The sequence below is a fragment of the Oncorhynchus masou genome, chromosome 5 (assembly GCF_036934945.1).
Source record: "Oncorhynchus masou masou isolate Uvic2021 chromosome 5, UVic_Omas_1.1, whole genome shotgun sequence".
In the NCBI taxonomy this organism is placed as follows: domain Eukaryota; kingdom Metazoa; phylum Chordata; class Actinopteri; order Salmoniformes; family Salmonidae; genus Oncorhynchus; species Oncorhynchus masou.
Window position 1 is genome coordinate 63,976,609 of NC_088216.1, and position 14,955 is coordinate 63,991,563.

The 14,955-nt window shown below is 41.4% G+C and overlaps 1 protein-coding gene across 2 annotated transcripts in view; it reads left to right on the plus strand.

The window, feature by feature from the left end:
• The window catches only part of LOC135540078 (immunoglobulin superfamily member 21-like), a 297,701-nt gene that overhangs the window by 107,501 nt on the left and 175,245 nt on the right, over window positions 1–14,955 (plus strand). For both annotated transcript variants that reach the window (XM_064966417.1, XM_064966418.1), the window contains exon 2: window positions 12,580–12,692. In XM_064966417.1, the coding sequence (XP_064822489.1) occupies window positions 12,580–12,692 (113 nt within the window). The remainder of the gene's footprint in view (window positions 1–12,579; window positions 12,693–14,955) is intronic.

Consider the following 14,955-nt stretch of genomic DNA (forward strand, 5'->3'; position numbering starts at 1 on the left):
TTTTACCCATCTACCAATAGGTGCCCTTCTTTGCAAGGCATTGGAAAACCTCCCCGGTCTTTGTGGTTGAATCTGTGCTTGAAATTCACTGCCTGACTGAGGGACTTTACAGATAATTATATGTGTGGGGTACAGAGATGAGGTAGTCATTAAAAAATCATGTTAAATATTATTATTGCACAATAGTTAGTCCATTCAACTTATTATGTGACTTATTAAGCACATTTACATTTTTGTAAATTAATTTGTAAACATTTCACAAAAGATAATTCCACTTTGACATTATGGGGTATTGTGTGTGTGTGCCAGTGACAAAACATCTCAATATAATCAATTTTAAGTTCAGGCTGTAACTACTTTCTGAAGGCACTGTATATTGTAAGCCAAACATTTGTACAGATTTTCTGTCTTTTCATTCAAAATCTTTCTCTCAAGAACTAAATGAGGAATAAGTCGAGATCGTATCATGGGAACACGCGTCGGGTATTAACACATGCGTTGTTTGACGAAGTAACTGTAAATATATTACCCAATTTGAAAACGTTACATGTTACCTTAATCCACTAGTCATAAAAGTAATCTGATTACGTAACGCATTACTTTTGTTATGCGTTACCCCCAACACTGCCGACTGGAATGAACTCCAACATAATTTAAAACTCAAACAATTAATCTCCGTCCCCAGTTTCAATAACAGTTTACATGACCTGGTTATCCACCCCTGGGACTGCTTTTAGACTCAGTAGCTACTAGTTGTGTCCCCTGTGATTGAATGATATTGTAAATATGTATTTTATTTTTGCATGGAGCTTTTAAGAAATGTCTGTTTTGTATGTATGTTGTCACTTGTCTGCTTTGCTGCACGGTTATTACCCTATCTTGGTTAGGTTATTATTGTAAAAAGAAAATGTATTTTCAATGATTTACCTGGTTAAATAAAGGTATAAAAATATGTCATCGTAACAGACACCGTCCATGTATTTGTAGAAGTGGCAGTTTACTGCTGCAGCATTGGATCTCGCTTCTCCCAGGGACTGTTTGAAATATGAACTTCACTGGCACGAGTGCATAGCCCATGTAATTTGCTCTTTTAAAAATCCATCATCCTTCCCCACCCACTGCCATAAGCCTTTTCTACTGTACCCATGATTATGCCAAGCAATATTAAACAACATCTCTGTTTCCTTCTTTGGTACATGGCCACAGAATTTATTACAATTAATCCCTACAACCATCCTCCTACTAATTTTAGTTTATTATTTGCTACAGAAATAGATATTATGCAATTCAATTATATTGCATATTATTATCTATAGTTACTTACTTATTTATGACGTAGACCTACATAGGAGCACAGGGAGCTATGTATTTCAGTATAATTGCATAATATGTGTTAATAATTGCATTTTAGATTGAAAAGATTCTTGCTCATTTCACCGATGCATTTCCACACTTTTTCCCCAACCGTTTCAATGTGGGCAGTTAATATTTACTTATATGGCAATGCATTATTCATAGAATGGTGAATTTCCACAACCCCCACAACAACGTATGCCATTTAGAGAAGGCATGATAGACTCTTTCCCCTGGTGAGTGACATTGCATCCCACTGAGTCAGTTGACATTTCCAAAGAAGGAAACTTAATTTCCCACAACATATGAGGGTTTGCATCCATATAAAGAGAACTCACAGGGAGGGAGCCAGTACTGTATGAGCCGTGCCTGGGCTCCTCATGTGCTAGAGAGTGATGCGGAGCGTCGGTACTAAGTGGTTGGAATTTGCTCTAAGAGCATCAGCTCATGTTAATGACCTGCAGTCTTGAATTCAGCCGGGCTTATCCATTCAAATCAGCTCCACAGAGAGGCGCTCTGAAGTCTGATGATTAAATTAAGATTCTGTAATAAGCATATGGAGGTGTGGTAAAAAGTAGAGAGCTTACAGTCTTTCCTCAAGATGTAGAGCTCTATCGGTCCATCACAGCTCTCTGTGGTTTCACCTTAAGGGCGTGTTGGCAATGACAAGCAACACACTATCGCAGTTAATGTGTGTAGAATTACATTACACTATGTCAGCGTTAACATATTGTTAATAGCATATGTGTTGATTCTTTGAATGAATTGTATGACACACAGTACTAGTCAAAAGTTTGGACATACCTACTATACTCATTCCAGGGTTTTTCTTTATTTTTACTATTGTATACATTGTAGAATAATAATGAAGACAGCAATACTATGAAATAACACATATGGAATCATGTAATAATCAAAAAAGTGTTAAACAAATCAAAATATATTTTATATTTGAGATTCTTCAAAGTATCCACCCTGTGCTTTGAGGACAGCTTTGAACACTCTTGGCATTTTCTCAACCAGCTTCATGAGGTAATCACCTGGAATGCATTTCAATTAACAGGTGTGCCTTGTTAAAAGTTAATTTGTGGAATTTCTTTCCTTCTTAATGCGTTTGAGCCAATCAGTTGTGTTGTGACAAGGTAGGGGTGGTATACAGAAGACAGCCCTATTTGGTAGAAGTCCATATTATGGCAAGAACAACTCAAATAAACAAAGAGAAATGACAGTCCATCAACTTTAAGACGAATGTCAGTCAATCTGGAAAATGTCAAGAACTTTGAAAGTTTCTACAAGTGCAGTCGCAAAAGTGCACCCTACAAGTGCAATCGCCATTTTACCTGTTGTTGTTGTCTTACCCATTGTTGTCTTTGCTAGCTCTCCCAATCAACACCTGTGATTGATTTATGCCTCGCTTTTTGTCTCTCTCTAATGTCAATATGCCTTGTATACTGTTGTTTAGGATATTTATCATTGTTTTAGTTTACTGCGGAGCCCCTAGTCCCACTCAACATGCCTCAGATACCTCTTTTGTCCCAAGTAAATAAATAAAAACAGTATGGGGATGAGGTAGGTAAAAATGGGTGGCTATTTACCGATAGACTATGTACAGCTGCAGCGATTGGTTAGCTGCTCAGATAGCAGATGTTTGAAGTTGGTGAGGGAGATAAAAGTCTCCAACTTCATTGATTTTTGCAATTCGTTCCAGTCACAGGCAGCATAGAACTTGAACGAAAGGCGGCCAAATGAGGTGTTGGATGATCAGTGAGATACACCTGCTGGAGCGCGTGCTACGGGTGGGTGTTGCCATCGTGACCAGTGAACTGAGATAAGGCGGAGCTTTACCTAGCATGGACTTGTAGATTACCTGGACAAATATGTAGCGAGGGCCAGCTGACTAGGACATACAGGTCGCAGTGGTGGGTGGTATAAGGTGCTTTAGTGACAAAACGGATGGCACTGTGATAAACTGCATCCAGTTTGCTGAGTAGAGTGTTGGAAGCAATTTTGTAGATGACATCGCCGAAGTCGAGGATCGGTAGAATAGTCAGTTTTACTAGGGTAAGTTTGGCGGCATGAGTGAAGGAGGCTTTGTTGCGGAATAGAAAGCCGACTCTAGATTTGATTTTCGATTGGAGATGTTCGATATGAGTCTGGAAGGAGAGTTTACAGTCTAGCCAGACACCTAGGTACTTATAGATGTCCACATATTCAAGGTCGAACCATCCAGGGTGGTGATGCTAGTCAGGTGTGCGGGTGCAGGCAGCGAACGGTTGAAAAGCATGCATTTTGTTTTACTAGCGTTTAAGAGCAGTTGGAGGCCACGGAAGGAGCGTTGTATGGCATTGAAGCTCGTTTGGAGGTTAGATAGCACAGTGTCCAAGGACGGGCCGGAAGTATATAGAATGGTGTCGTCTGCGTAGAGGTGGATCAGGGAATCGCCCGGAGCAAGAGAAACATAATTGATATATACAGAGAAAAGAGTCGGCCCGAGAATTGAACCCTGTGGCACCCCCATAGAGACTGCCAGAGGACCGGACAACATGCCCTCCGATTTGACACACTGAACTCTGTCTGCAAATTAGTTGGTGAACCAGGCAAGGCAGTCATCAGAAAAACCGAGGCTACTGAGTCTGCCGATAAGAATATGGTGATTGACAGAGTCGAAAGCCTTGACAAGGTCGATGAAGACGGCTGCACAGTACTGTCTTTTATCGATGGCGGTTATGATATCGTTTAGTACCTTGAGCGTGGCTGAGGTGCACCCGTGACCGGCTCGGAAACCAGATTGCACAGCGGAGAAGGTACGGTGGGATTCGAGATGGTCAGTGACCTGTTTGTTGACTTGGCTTTCGAAGGCCTTAGATAGGCAGGGCAGGATGGATATAGGTCTGTAGCAGTTTGGGTCCAGGGTGTCTCCCCCCTTCGAAGAGGGGGATGACTGCGGCAGCTTTCCAATCCTTGGGGATCTCAGACGATATGAAAGAGAGGTTGAACAGGCTGGTAATAGGGGTTGCGACAATGGCGGCGGATAGTTTCAGAAATAGAGGGTCCAGATTGTCAAACCCAGCTGATTTGTACGGGTCCAGGTTTTGCAGCTCTTTCAGAACATCTGCTATCTGGATTTGGGTAAAGGAGAACCTGGAGAGGCTTGGGCGAGTAGCTGCGGGGCGGGGGGGGGGCAAATCTCTGCCATACTTTCCAGGTCTATGTTCAAACAGTTCAAGCTTCTAATTTTAAAAAGTTATCTCTCCAGAAGTAAGTCTCTCACTGTTGACGCCTGTTATACACCCCCCTCAGCTCCCAGCTGTGCCCTGGACACGATATGTGAATTGATTGCCCCCATCTATCTTCAGAGTTAATTCTTTTAGGTGACCTAACACCCCGGCAGTCCTACAATCTAAGCTAGATGCCCTCAATCTCACACAAATTTTCAAGGAACCCACCAGGTACAACCCTAAATCCGTAAACATGGCCAACCTCATAATATTATTCTGACCAACTTGCCCTCCAAATTCACCTCTGCTGTTTTCAATCAGGATCTCAGCAATCACTGCCTCATTGCCTGCATCCTCTATGGGTCCGCGGTCAAACGACTACCCCTCATCACTGTCAAACGCTCCGTAAAACACATCTGCGAGCAGGCCTTTCTAATCGACCTTGCCCGGGTATCCTGGAATGATATTGACCTCATTCCGTCAGTAGAGGATGCCTGGTCATTTCTATAAAGCAATTTCCTCACCATCTTAAATAAGCATGCTCCTTTCAAAGAAATGTAGATCTAAGAACAGATATAGCCCCTGGTTCACTCCAGACTTGACTGCCCTCGACCAGCACAAAAACATCCTGTGGCGGACTGCACTAGCATCGAATAGTCCCTGCAATGTGCAACTTTTCAGGGAAGTCAGGAACCAATACACGCAGTCAGTTAGGAAAGCAAAGGCTGGCTTTTTCAAACAGAAATGTGCATCTTGTAGCTCTAACTCCAATAAGTTTTGAGACACTGTAGAATAAGAACACCTCCTCCCAGCTGCCCACTGCACTGAGGCTAGGAAACACGGTCACAACGATAAATCAACGATAATTGAGAATTTAAATTATAATTTCTCTATGGCTGGCCATGCTTTCCTCCTGGCTACCCCAACCCCGGCCAACAGCTCCACACCCCCCGCAGCTACTTGCCCAAGCCTCCCAGCTTCTCCTTCACCCAAATCCAGATAGCAGATGTTCTGAAAGGCTGCAATTCCTGGACCCGTAAAAATAAGCTGGGCTAGACAATCTGGACCCTCTCTTTCTAAAATGACCATTGTTGCAACCCCTATTACCAGTCAACCTCTCTTTCGTATCTTCTGAGATTCCTAAAGATTGTAAAATTGCCGCGGTCATCCCCCTCTTCTAAGGGGGTGACACTCTAGACCCAAACTGTTACAGACCTATATCCATCCTGCCCTGCCTTTCTAAAGTCTTCGTAACAGATTACAGAAACACAGAAACAGATCACTGACCATTTCGAATCCTACCATACCCTCTCCGCTGTGTAATCCGGTTTCCAAGCTGGTCACGAGTGCACCTCAGCCACGCTCAAGGTATTAAACGATATCATAACCGCCATCGATAAAAGACAGTACTGTGCAGCCATCTTCATTGACCTGACCAAGGCTTTCGACTCTGTCAATCAATGTATTCTTATCGGCAGACTCAACAGCCTTGGTTTCTCAAGTGACTGCCTCGCATGGTTCACCTACTTATCAGATAGAGTTCAGTGTGTCAAATCGGAGGGCCTTTTGTCCGGACCTCTGGCAGCCTCTATGGGGGTACCACAGGATTCAATTCTCGGGCCGTATCTTTTCTCTGTATATATCAATGATGTCGCTCTTGCTACTGGTGATTCCTTGATCCACCTCTATGCAGACAACACCATTCTGTATACATCTGGCCCTTCTTTGGACACTGTGTTAACAAACCCCAAATGAGCTTCAATGCCATAAAACACGCATTCCATGGCCTCCAACTGCTCTTAAACACTAGTAAAACTAAATGCATGCTTTTCAACCGATCGCTGCCCGAACCCGCCCGCCCGTCTTGCATCACTACTCTGGACGGTTCTGACTTAGAGTATGTGAACAACTACAAATACGTAGGTGTCTGGCTAGACTGTAAACTCTCCTTCCAGACTCATATTTAACACCTCCAATCCAAAATTAAATCTAGAATCGATTTCCTACTTCGCAACAGAGCCTCCTTCACTTACGCTGCCAAACATACCCTCGTAAAACTGACTATCCTACCGATCCTCGACTCCGGCAATGTCATTCACAAAATAGCCTCCAACACTCTACTCAGCAAACTGGATGCAGTCTATCACGGGGCCATTCGTTTTGTCACCAAAGCCCCATATACCACGCACCACTGTGACCTGTATGATCTCGTCGGCTGGCCCTCACTACATATTTGTTGCCAAACCCACTGGCTCCAGGACATCTATAAGACTTTTCTAGGTAAAGCTCAGCCTTATCTCATCTCACTGGCCACCATAACAGCACCCCCCCCCAGCACGTGCTCCAGTGGGTATATCTCACTGGTCATCCCCAAAGCCAAAACCTTGTTTGGCCGACTTTCCTTCAGTTCTCTGCTGCCAATGATCGGAACTAATTGCAAAAATCGCTGAAGTTGGAGAATTAGATCTCCCTCACTAACTTTAAGCATCAGCTATCTGAGCAGCTTACCGATCACTGCAGCTGTACACAGCCCATCTGTTAATAGCCCATCAACTACCTACCTCATCCCCATATTGTTTTTATTTACTTTTTTGCTATTTTGCACACCAGTATTTGTACTTGCACATCATCATCTGCACATCTATCACTCCGGTGTTAATTTGCTAAATTGTAATTACTTCACTACTCTGGCCTATTTATTTCCTTACCTCCTTACGCCATTTGCACACACTGTATATAGACATTTTCTATTGTGCTATTGACTGTACGTTTGTTTATTCCATGTGAAAATCTGTGTTGTTGTTTGTGTCGCACTGCTTTTCTTTACCTTGGCCAGGTCGCAGTTGAAATGAGAACTTGTTCTCAATGGGCCTACCTGGTTAAATAAAGGTGAAATATGTATATATATTTTTTTTTATTAAAAAAACATCAAGCGTTATGATGAAACTGTCATGGAGACCGCCATAGGAAAGGAAGACCCAAAGTTACCTCTGCTGCAGAGGATAAGTTCATCAGAGTTAACTGCACCTCAGATTGCAGCCCAAGTAAATGCTTCCCGGAGTTCAAGTAACAGACATATCGCAACATCAACTGTTCAGAGGAGACTGCCTGAATCATGCCTTCATGGTCAAATTGCTACAAAGAAACCATTACTAAAGGACACTAATAAGACGAGGAGACTTGCTTGTACCAAGAAACACAAGCAATGGACATTTGTCCTGTGGAAATCTGTCCTTTGGTCTGATGAGTCCAAATTTGAGATTTTTTTGGATCCACCTGCTGTCTCTTTGTGAGACACAGAGTAGGTGAACGGATGATCTCCGCATGTGTGGTTCCCACCATGGAGCATGGAGGAGGAGGTGTGATGGTGTGGGGGTGCTTTGCTGGTGCCACCGTCTGTGATTTATTTAGAATTCAAGGCAGACTTAACTAGCAGACATAACTAGAATCAGCATTCTGCAGCGATATGCTATCCCATTTGGTTTGCACTTAGTGTGACTATCATTTGTTTTTCAACAGGACAATGACCCAGCACACCTCCAGGCTGTGTAAGGGCTATTTGATGAAGAAGGAGAGTGGTGGAGTGCTGCATCAGAGGACCTGGCCTCCACAATCACCTGATCTCAACCCAATTGAGATGGTTTGGGATGATTTGGAACACAGACTGAAGGAAAAGCAGCCAACAAGTGCTCAGCATATGTGGGAAAAGCATTCCTCATGAAGCTGGTTGAGTGAATACCAAGTGTGCCAAGCTGTCATCAAGGCAAAGGGGGGATACTTTGAAGAATCTAAAATCTAAAATATATTTAGATTTTTTTAACACTTTTTTGCTACTACATCATTCCATATGTGTTATTTCATAGTGTTGATGTCTTTACAAGTATTCTACAATGTAGAAATAGCAAAAATAAAGAAAAAACCTTGAATAGTACTGTATATTTAGCAGTTGTCTTTCCATTACAAACATACTACTAGAGACTTTTGAAAACTGAGATTAGTGTTTGTTCCACACCAATTGCATTGATATCCATTGTATCACTTCATGATTACTTATTGTTCAGTTACTGAGAGAGGGAGGTAGAGTAAAAGCTATTCTCAGTGGGAGGGATGGTAGAGGAGCTGAACAGACCTACAACAGCAGTTTTTCAAGTCCCTGAAGTCTGTACAGTAGACTCTCCACTGTGTTGAATTTTCTCATGCTTTGGTTAACTCATTTTTGCCAAACTCAGATGCTGCTGCAGTTCACTTGTGTAGCATATTGTGATTAATTACTAGACTGGCCCTGTCCTAGCCATATTCTTTTAGATTACACCCCTGTACAGACTACAGTAACATGTAACTTACTGTAAGTGATAGGAGTGAAGAAGAGAGCCTCTCCACAATGAGTTTAAGATAGAGGACCCGGTAGCCTAGTTAACTACTGTAGTCTTTGAGCAGCAACAGTCAGAGGACCAGGAGCAAAACATGTAGGTAACAGTGCAGGTGAGAAGTTACAAAACATACAAATGCAGAGTGGTGAGAAAAAGAAAAAACTTGGGCACAAAAGGAAAAATGCCCTAAAATGTTTTTATTTTTTATTTAATCTTTATTTAACCAGGTAAGCTAGTTGAGAACAAGTTCTCATTTACAACTGCGACCTGGCCAAGATAAAGCAAAGCAGTGTGACAGAAACAACAACACAGAGTTGCACATGAAATAAACAAGAGTACAGTCAATAACACAATAGAAAAAAAAGAAAGTCTATACACAGCATGTGCAAATGGAATGAGGAGGTAGGAAATAAATAGGACATAGTAGCAAAGTAATTACAATTTAGCAGATTACCACTGGAGTGATAGATGAGCAGATGATGGTGTGTAAGTAGTGATACTGGTGTGCAAAAGAGCAGAAAAGTAAATAAAAACAATATGGGGATGAGGAAGGTAGATTGGGTGGGCTATTTACAGATGGACTATGTACAGCTGCAGTGATCGGTTAGCCACTCAGATAGCTGATGTTTAAATTTAGTGAGGGAAATGTAAGTCTCCTGAGCAACAATGGAAACCCTCAAACCTCTGTAGCAACATGTTACCTTACCAAGCAGTTCTCCAATTTATGTTTATGCCCTGACCTGGTATAAACCATTAACATCTTGAAATGGGTAGGCAAACATTTTTATGGACAGTGATCATGATTTAAAAGCTTTTGCACATTTCATATAACAATGATTGGCCAATACTCCAGCATAATATTACAGCAGCCATTTTGGAAAGCACGTAGTGTTGAACAACAAGGACCTTGATTGGCTGAGTATCCTTTGTTGTTCAACGTGACGTGCATTCCAAAATGGCCGCTGTTGCTTCTGCTACCTAGCATGAGGATGAAAAAACTGGCAGTATTTAAATCTTCTTGATGTGACTATTTGGGGAATGGGAACATATGGAAGACAGTGCCATGGACTATTTCTGAATTGAGGTATGTTTTCCTGAGCCATAACTTGCTCCTGCTCTGTCTTGCCCTAATCTAAGCAAAAGCCCTCTCCGACCCTATAGTGAGATGTACTTACAATCAAGCAAAGGGTTGGAATCTAGTCTGGCTAGCTGACACCTAACTCAATGTGCTCCTGATTCCTTCAGTGTACCATGCGAGTTGCGGTAGAATACTAAGTCATATACATAAAAAAAAATCCATCACAGATTTAGGATACCATCCTCTACCCGCTACTCAGCCATAATAATGTCAAACCCAAAGCAAGGAATTTTACATTGAGTGTAATCGACTTCAGCCACTAGTGTAGGCCTACACAGTCCCGTGTTCCGGGCTGTAAATCAAGATTTCTGTCTTCGATATTCTGTCATGCATAATGAGACATTTCCTGAACATTGGCATGTTTTCAGAAAGTTACAATATTTTCTGAAGAGTTTGGCAAACACTTTCATGAACAACTACAACATGAAAACATATGTGTAGTTGTTTAATGAGTAATTAAAGACATTACATTACATTTACATTTAAGTCATTTAGCAGACGCTCTTAAAGACAACATTTAGTTTCATTTGAACTGATAATCAAAACATTTCTTAGGCATTTCTTAAGCATTTCAGATCATTAGGAGTAATCACAAGCCATGGTATGAAGGAATGAAGCCATATGTTACTCTTTACTAATTGTCATACTTGTATTGGAAGTTGTTGCTACTTGACAGAGGAAGTTAATTCAATGTCAAACAGTCTGTGTTTCATTATAATTTTATACTGACAAAACTAACTGACAAAACTGGTATATCTAAGAATCTTCAAAGTACGGTATAGCTGAGCAAGGTTTATGTCCTTCAGTGACATTATTTGTTTCAGATTAGCTGTTTCTTTTCTAGTTATCATAACATAATGTAAATTGGAGGCGGTGGGTAGGGGTCACTGAAACAACAAACAAAACATGTGGGGCTATGCACAGGTTGATCATATTTAGTTCAAATTGGTTGTCACTGTGTATCTATTGCAGGGCTCTCCATCTTCCTGGAGCAATATCGTCCTGTAGGTGTTAGCTTCAAGCCTAATCTAGTGCTCCTGATTCTAATAATTAGCTAGTTGATAAATTGAATCAGGTTAGTTACAACTGAGGTTGGAATTGAAAACAGGGAGAGGCCTGATCTATTGGGACCTCAACATTTTGAGAAAACTTTGAATAAATCATGTTGGGCATTCAATTAGAATAGTTTCTGTGGTGTAATCCAGATCTATTTAAAATACATGAATAGTACATGTGTATATCTTACACTGCTTTGAGACCCTTTTCTAATTTATTTCACTTAAAAATGTTGAAGCCAATGAAAATGTATTCCCTATATTAATGAAAAACAAAACATGTCAATACTTTATATAAGCTATTTCTGATCACGCCCCCGAAATACACTCTAAAGTAGGGCTGTTCAATATCAGTCCTGGATGGCCAAAACACTTCTGTTTATCATCCTCTCCTTCTAATACGGGAATAATTCAGACCTGGGACACCAGGTGAGTGCAATTACCAGGTGGAAACAAAAAACATTATGGTTTCAGCCCTCCAGGACCGTAATTAAACAGCCCTGCTAAAACAGTGTTTCTGAACTCCAGTCCTCCAGTACCAGCAACAGTCAAATGTTTTGTTGTAGCCTGGGAAAAGCACACCTGGTTGAACTTGTCAAATAATCATTCAACCCTCAAAGAGTTGGATCAGGTGAGTTTGTCTGGGGCTACAACAGAAATATGTGTTGTTCGGGGTACTCGAGGACTGGAGTTAGGAAACCCTGCTCTAAAGTATAATAATATTTTTTGTTGTTGTCAAACTACACATTTCCATGTTTGAAACAATCATATTAATATGCATGCACTGCTGGTGTTCCATCAACAGAGAACAAAGATTGATCTGACTTTAAACTTGCTAGTATACACTGAATATACCAAACATTATGAACATATTCCTAATATTGAGTTGCCCCCCTGCCTTTTTCCCTGAGAACAGCCTCAATTCATCTGGGCATGGACTCTACAAGTTGTTGAAAGCGTTCCACAGGGATGCTGGCCCATGTTTACTCCAATGCTTCCCACAGCAGCGTCAAGTTGGCTGGATGTCCTTTGGGTGGTGGACCATTCTTGATACATACAGGAAACTGTTGAGCGTAAAAAACCCAGCAGCGTTGCAGTTCTTGACACAAACTGGTACGCCTGGCACCTATTACCATACCCTATTCAAAGGAACTTACATTTTTTGGTCTTTTCTATTCATGCTCTGAATGGTACACATACGCAATCCATGTCTCCATATTCTCAAGGCTAGTAAATCCTTCTTTAAGCTGTCTCCTCCCCTTCATCTACACTAATTGAAGTGGATTTAACAAGCGACATCAATAAGGGATCTTACTTTTAAACTGGATTCACTTGGTCAGCCTATGTCATGGAAAGAGCACGTGTTCTTAATGTTGTATACACTCAATGTATTCATGATATGACATTGCTAACCATACTCATTATATCTTTCTTCTTCCCTATAGGATATCTGACAGTAACCATTGAGCCCCTTCCTCCTGTTGTTGTGGGAGAGACTGTGACCCTGAAGTGCAACTTCAAGACTGATGGAAGACTTCGAGAGATTGTGTGGTACAGGGTGAGTAAAGCTACAAGCTCATACTCTATACTGTATATGCCATGTACACTGGCCCATCAACTCTGATCTGTGTGGCTTAATCACTTTTTGGTGTCAATTACAGTGCATTATGAAATTATTCAGACCACTTCACTTTTTCCACATTTTGTTACTATATGTTACAGCCTTATTTTAAAATGGATTAAATTAAAACATGTCCTTATCAATATACACACAATAACCCATAATTACAAAGTGACAATAGGTCTTCAGAAATGTTTGCTAATTTATTCTAAATAAAAAACAGAAATACCTTATTTGCTTATTAGTATTCAGATCTTTTGTAATGAGACTCGAAATTGGGCTCAGGTGCATCCTGTTTCCATTGATCATCCTTGAGATGTTTCTACAACTTGATTGGACATAATTTGGAAAGGTACATACCTGTCTATATAAGATCTCACAGTTGACAGTGCATGTCAGAGTAAAAACTAAGCCATGAGGTCTAAGATTGTGTCGAGTCAGAGATCTGGGGAAGGGTACCAAAACATGTTTGCTGCATTGAAGGTCCCGAAGAACACGGTGGCCTCCATCCTTAAATGGAAGAAGTTTGTAACCACCAAGACTCCTCCAAGAGCTGGCCGCCCGGCCAAACTAAGCAATCGGGGGAGAAGGGGCTTGGTCAGAGAGGTGACCAATACCTCGATGGTCACTCTGACAGAGCTCCAGAGTTCCTCTGTGGAGATGGGAGAACCTTCCAGAAGAACAACCATCTATGCAGCACTCCATAAATCAGGCCTTTATGGTAGAGTGACCAGATGGAAGCCACTCTTCAGTAAAAGGCACATGTCAGCCCGCTTGGAGTTTGCCAAAAGCTACCTAAAGGACTCTCAGACCATGATGAACCAGATTCTCTTGTCTGATGAAACCAAGGTTGAACACTTTGGCCTGAAGGCCAAGTGTCACGTTTCGAGGCAACCATGCACCGCTCATTACCTGGCCAATACCATCCCTACGGTGAAGCATGGTTGTGTTACAACATCATGGAGTGGGTATGATTTTTCAGCGGCACGGACTGGGAGACGAGTCAGGATTGAGGGAAGCAAAGTACAGAGCGGTCCTTGATGAAAACTGCTCCAGAGCGCTTCGCACCTCAGACTGGGGCGAAGGTTCTCCTTCCAACAGGACAACGACCCTAAGCACACAGCCAAGACTATGCAAGACTTGCTTCGGGACAAGTCTCTGAATATCATTGAGTGGCCCAGCCAGAACCCGGACTTGAACCCGATCGAACAGCTCTGAAGAGATCTGAAAATAGTTCTGCAGCGACCCTCCCCAACCAACCTGACAGAGCTTGAACGGATCTGCAGAGAAGAATGGGAGAAACTCCCCAAATCCAGGTGTGCCAAGCTTATAGTGTCATACCCAAGAAGACTCGAGGCTGTAATTGCTGCCAAAGGTGCTTCAAAGTACTGAGTAAAGGGTCTGAATACTTATGTTAATGTGACATTTGAGTTTGTTTTTTGTTTTTTTACAATAATTTCTGTTTTTGCTCTGTCATTATGGGGTATTGTGTGTAGATTGATAAGAAACACAATTTAAACAATTTTAGAATAAGGCTGTTACATAACAAATGTAGAAAAAGTGAAGGGGTCTGAATACTTTCCGAATGCACTGTATTTAAACATTTTATAAGATGTACAGTACCAGTCAAAAGTTTACATTGTAGAATAACAGGGAAGACATCAAAAGTATGGAATAAAACATATGGAATATTGTAGTAACCAAAAAAGTGTTAAACAAATCAAAATATACGTTATATTCTTCAAAGTAGCCACCCATTGCCTTGATGACAGCTTTGCACACTCATGGCATTCTCTCAACCAGCTTCATGAAGTAGTCACCTGGAATACATTTCAATTAACAGTTGTGCCTTGTTAAAAGTTAAATTGTGGAATTTCATTCCTTCTTAATGCTTTTGAGCCAAACAGTTGTGTTGTGACAAGGTAGGGTTGGTATACAGAATATAGCCCTATTTGGTAAAAGACCAAGTCCATATTATGGCAAGAACAGCTCAAATAAGGAAAGAGAAACATGAATGTCAGTTCATACGGACAATTAAGAACTTTCAAAGTTTTTTTAATTGCAGTCGTAAAAAAACATCAAGCGCTATGATGAAACTGGCTCTCATGAAGACCAACACAGGAAAGGAAGACCCAAAGTTACCTCTGCTGCAGATGATATGTTTATTAGAGTTACCAGGCTCAGAAATTGCAGCCCAAAT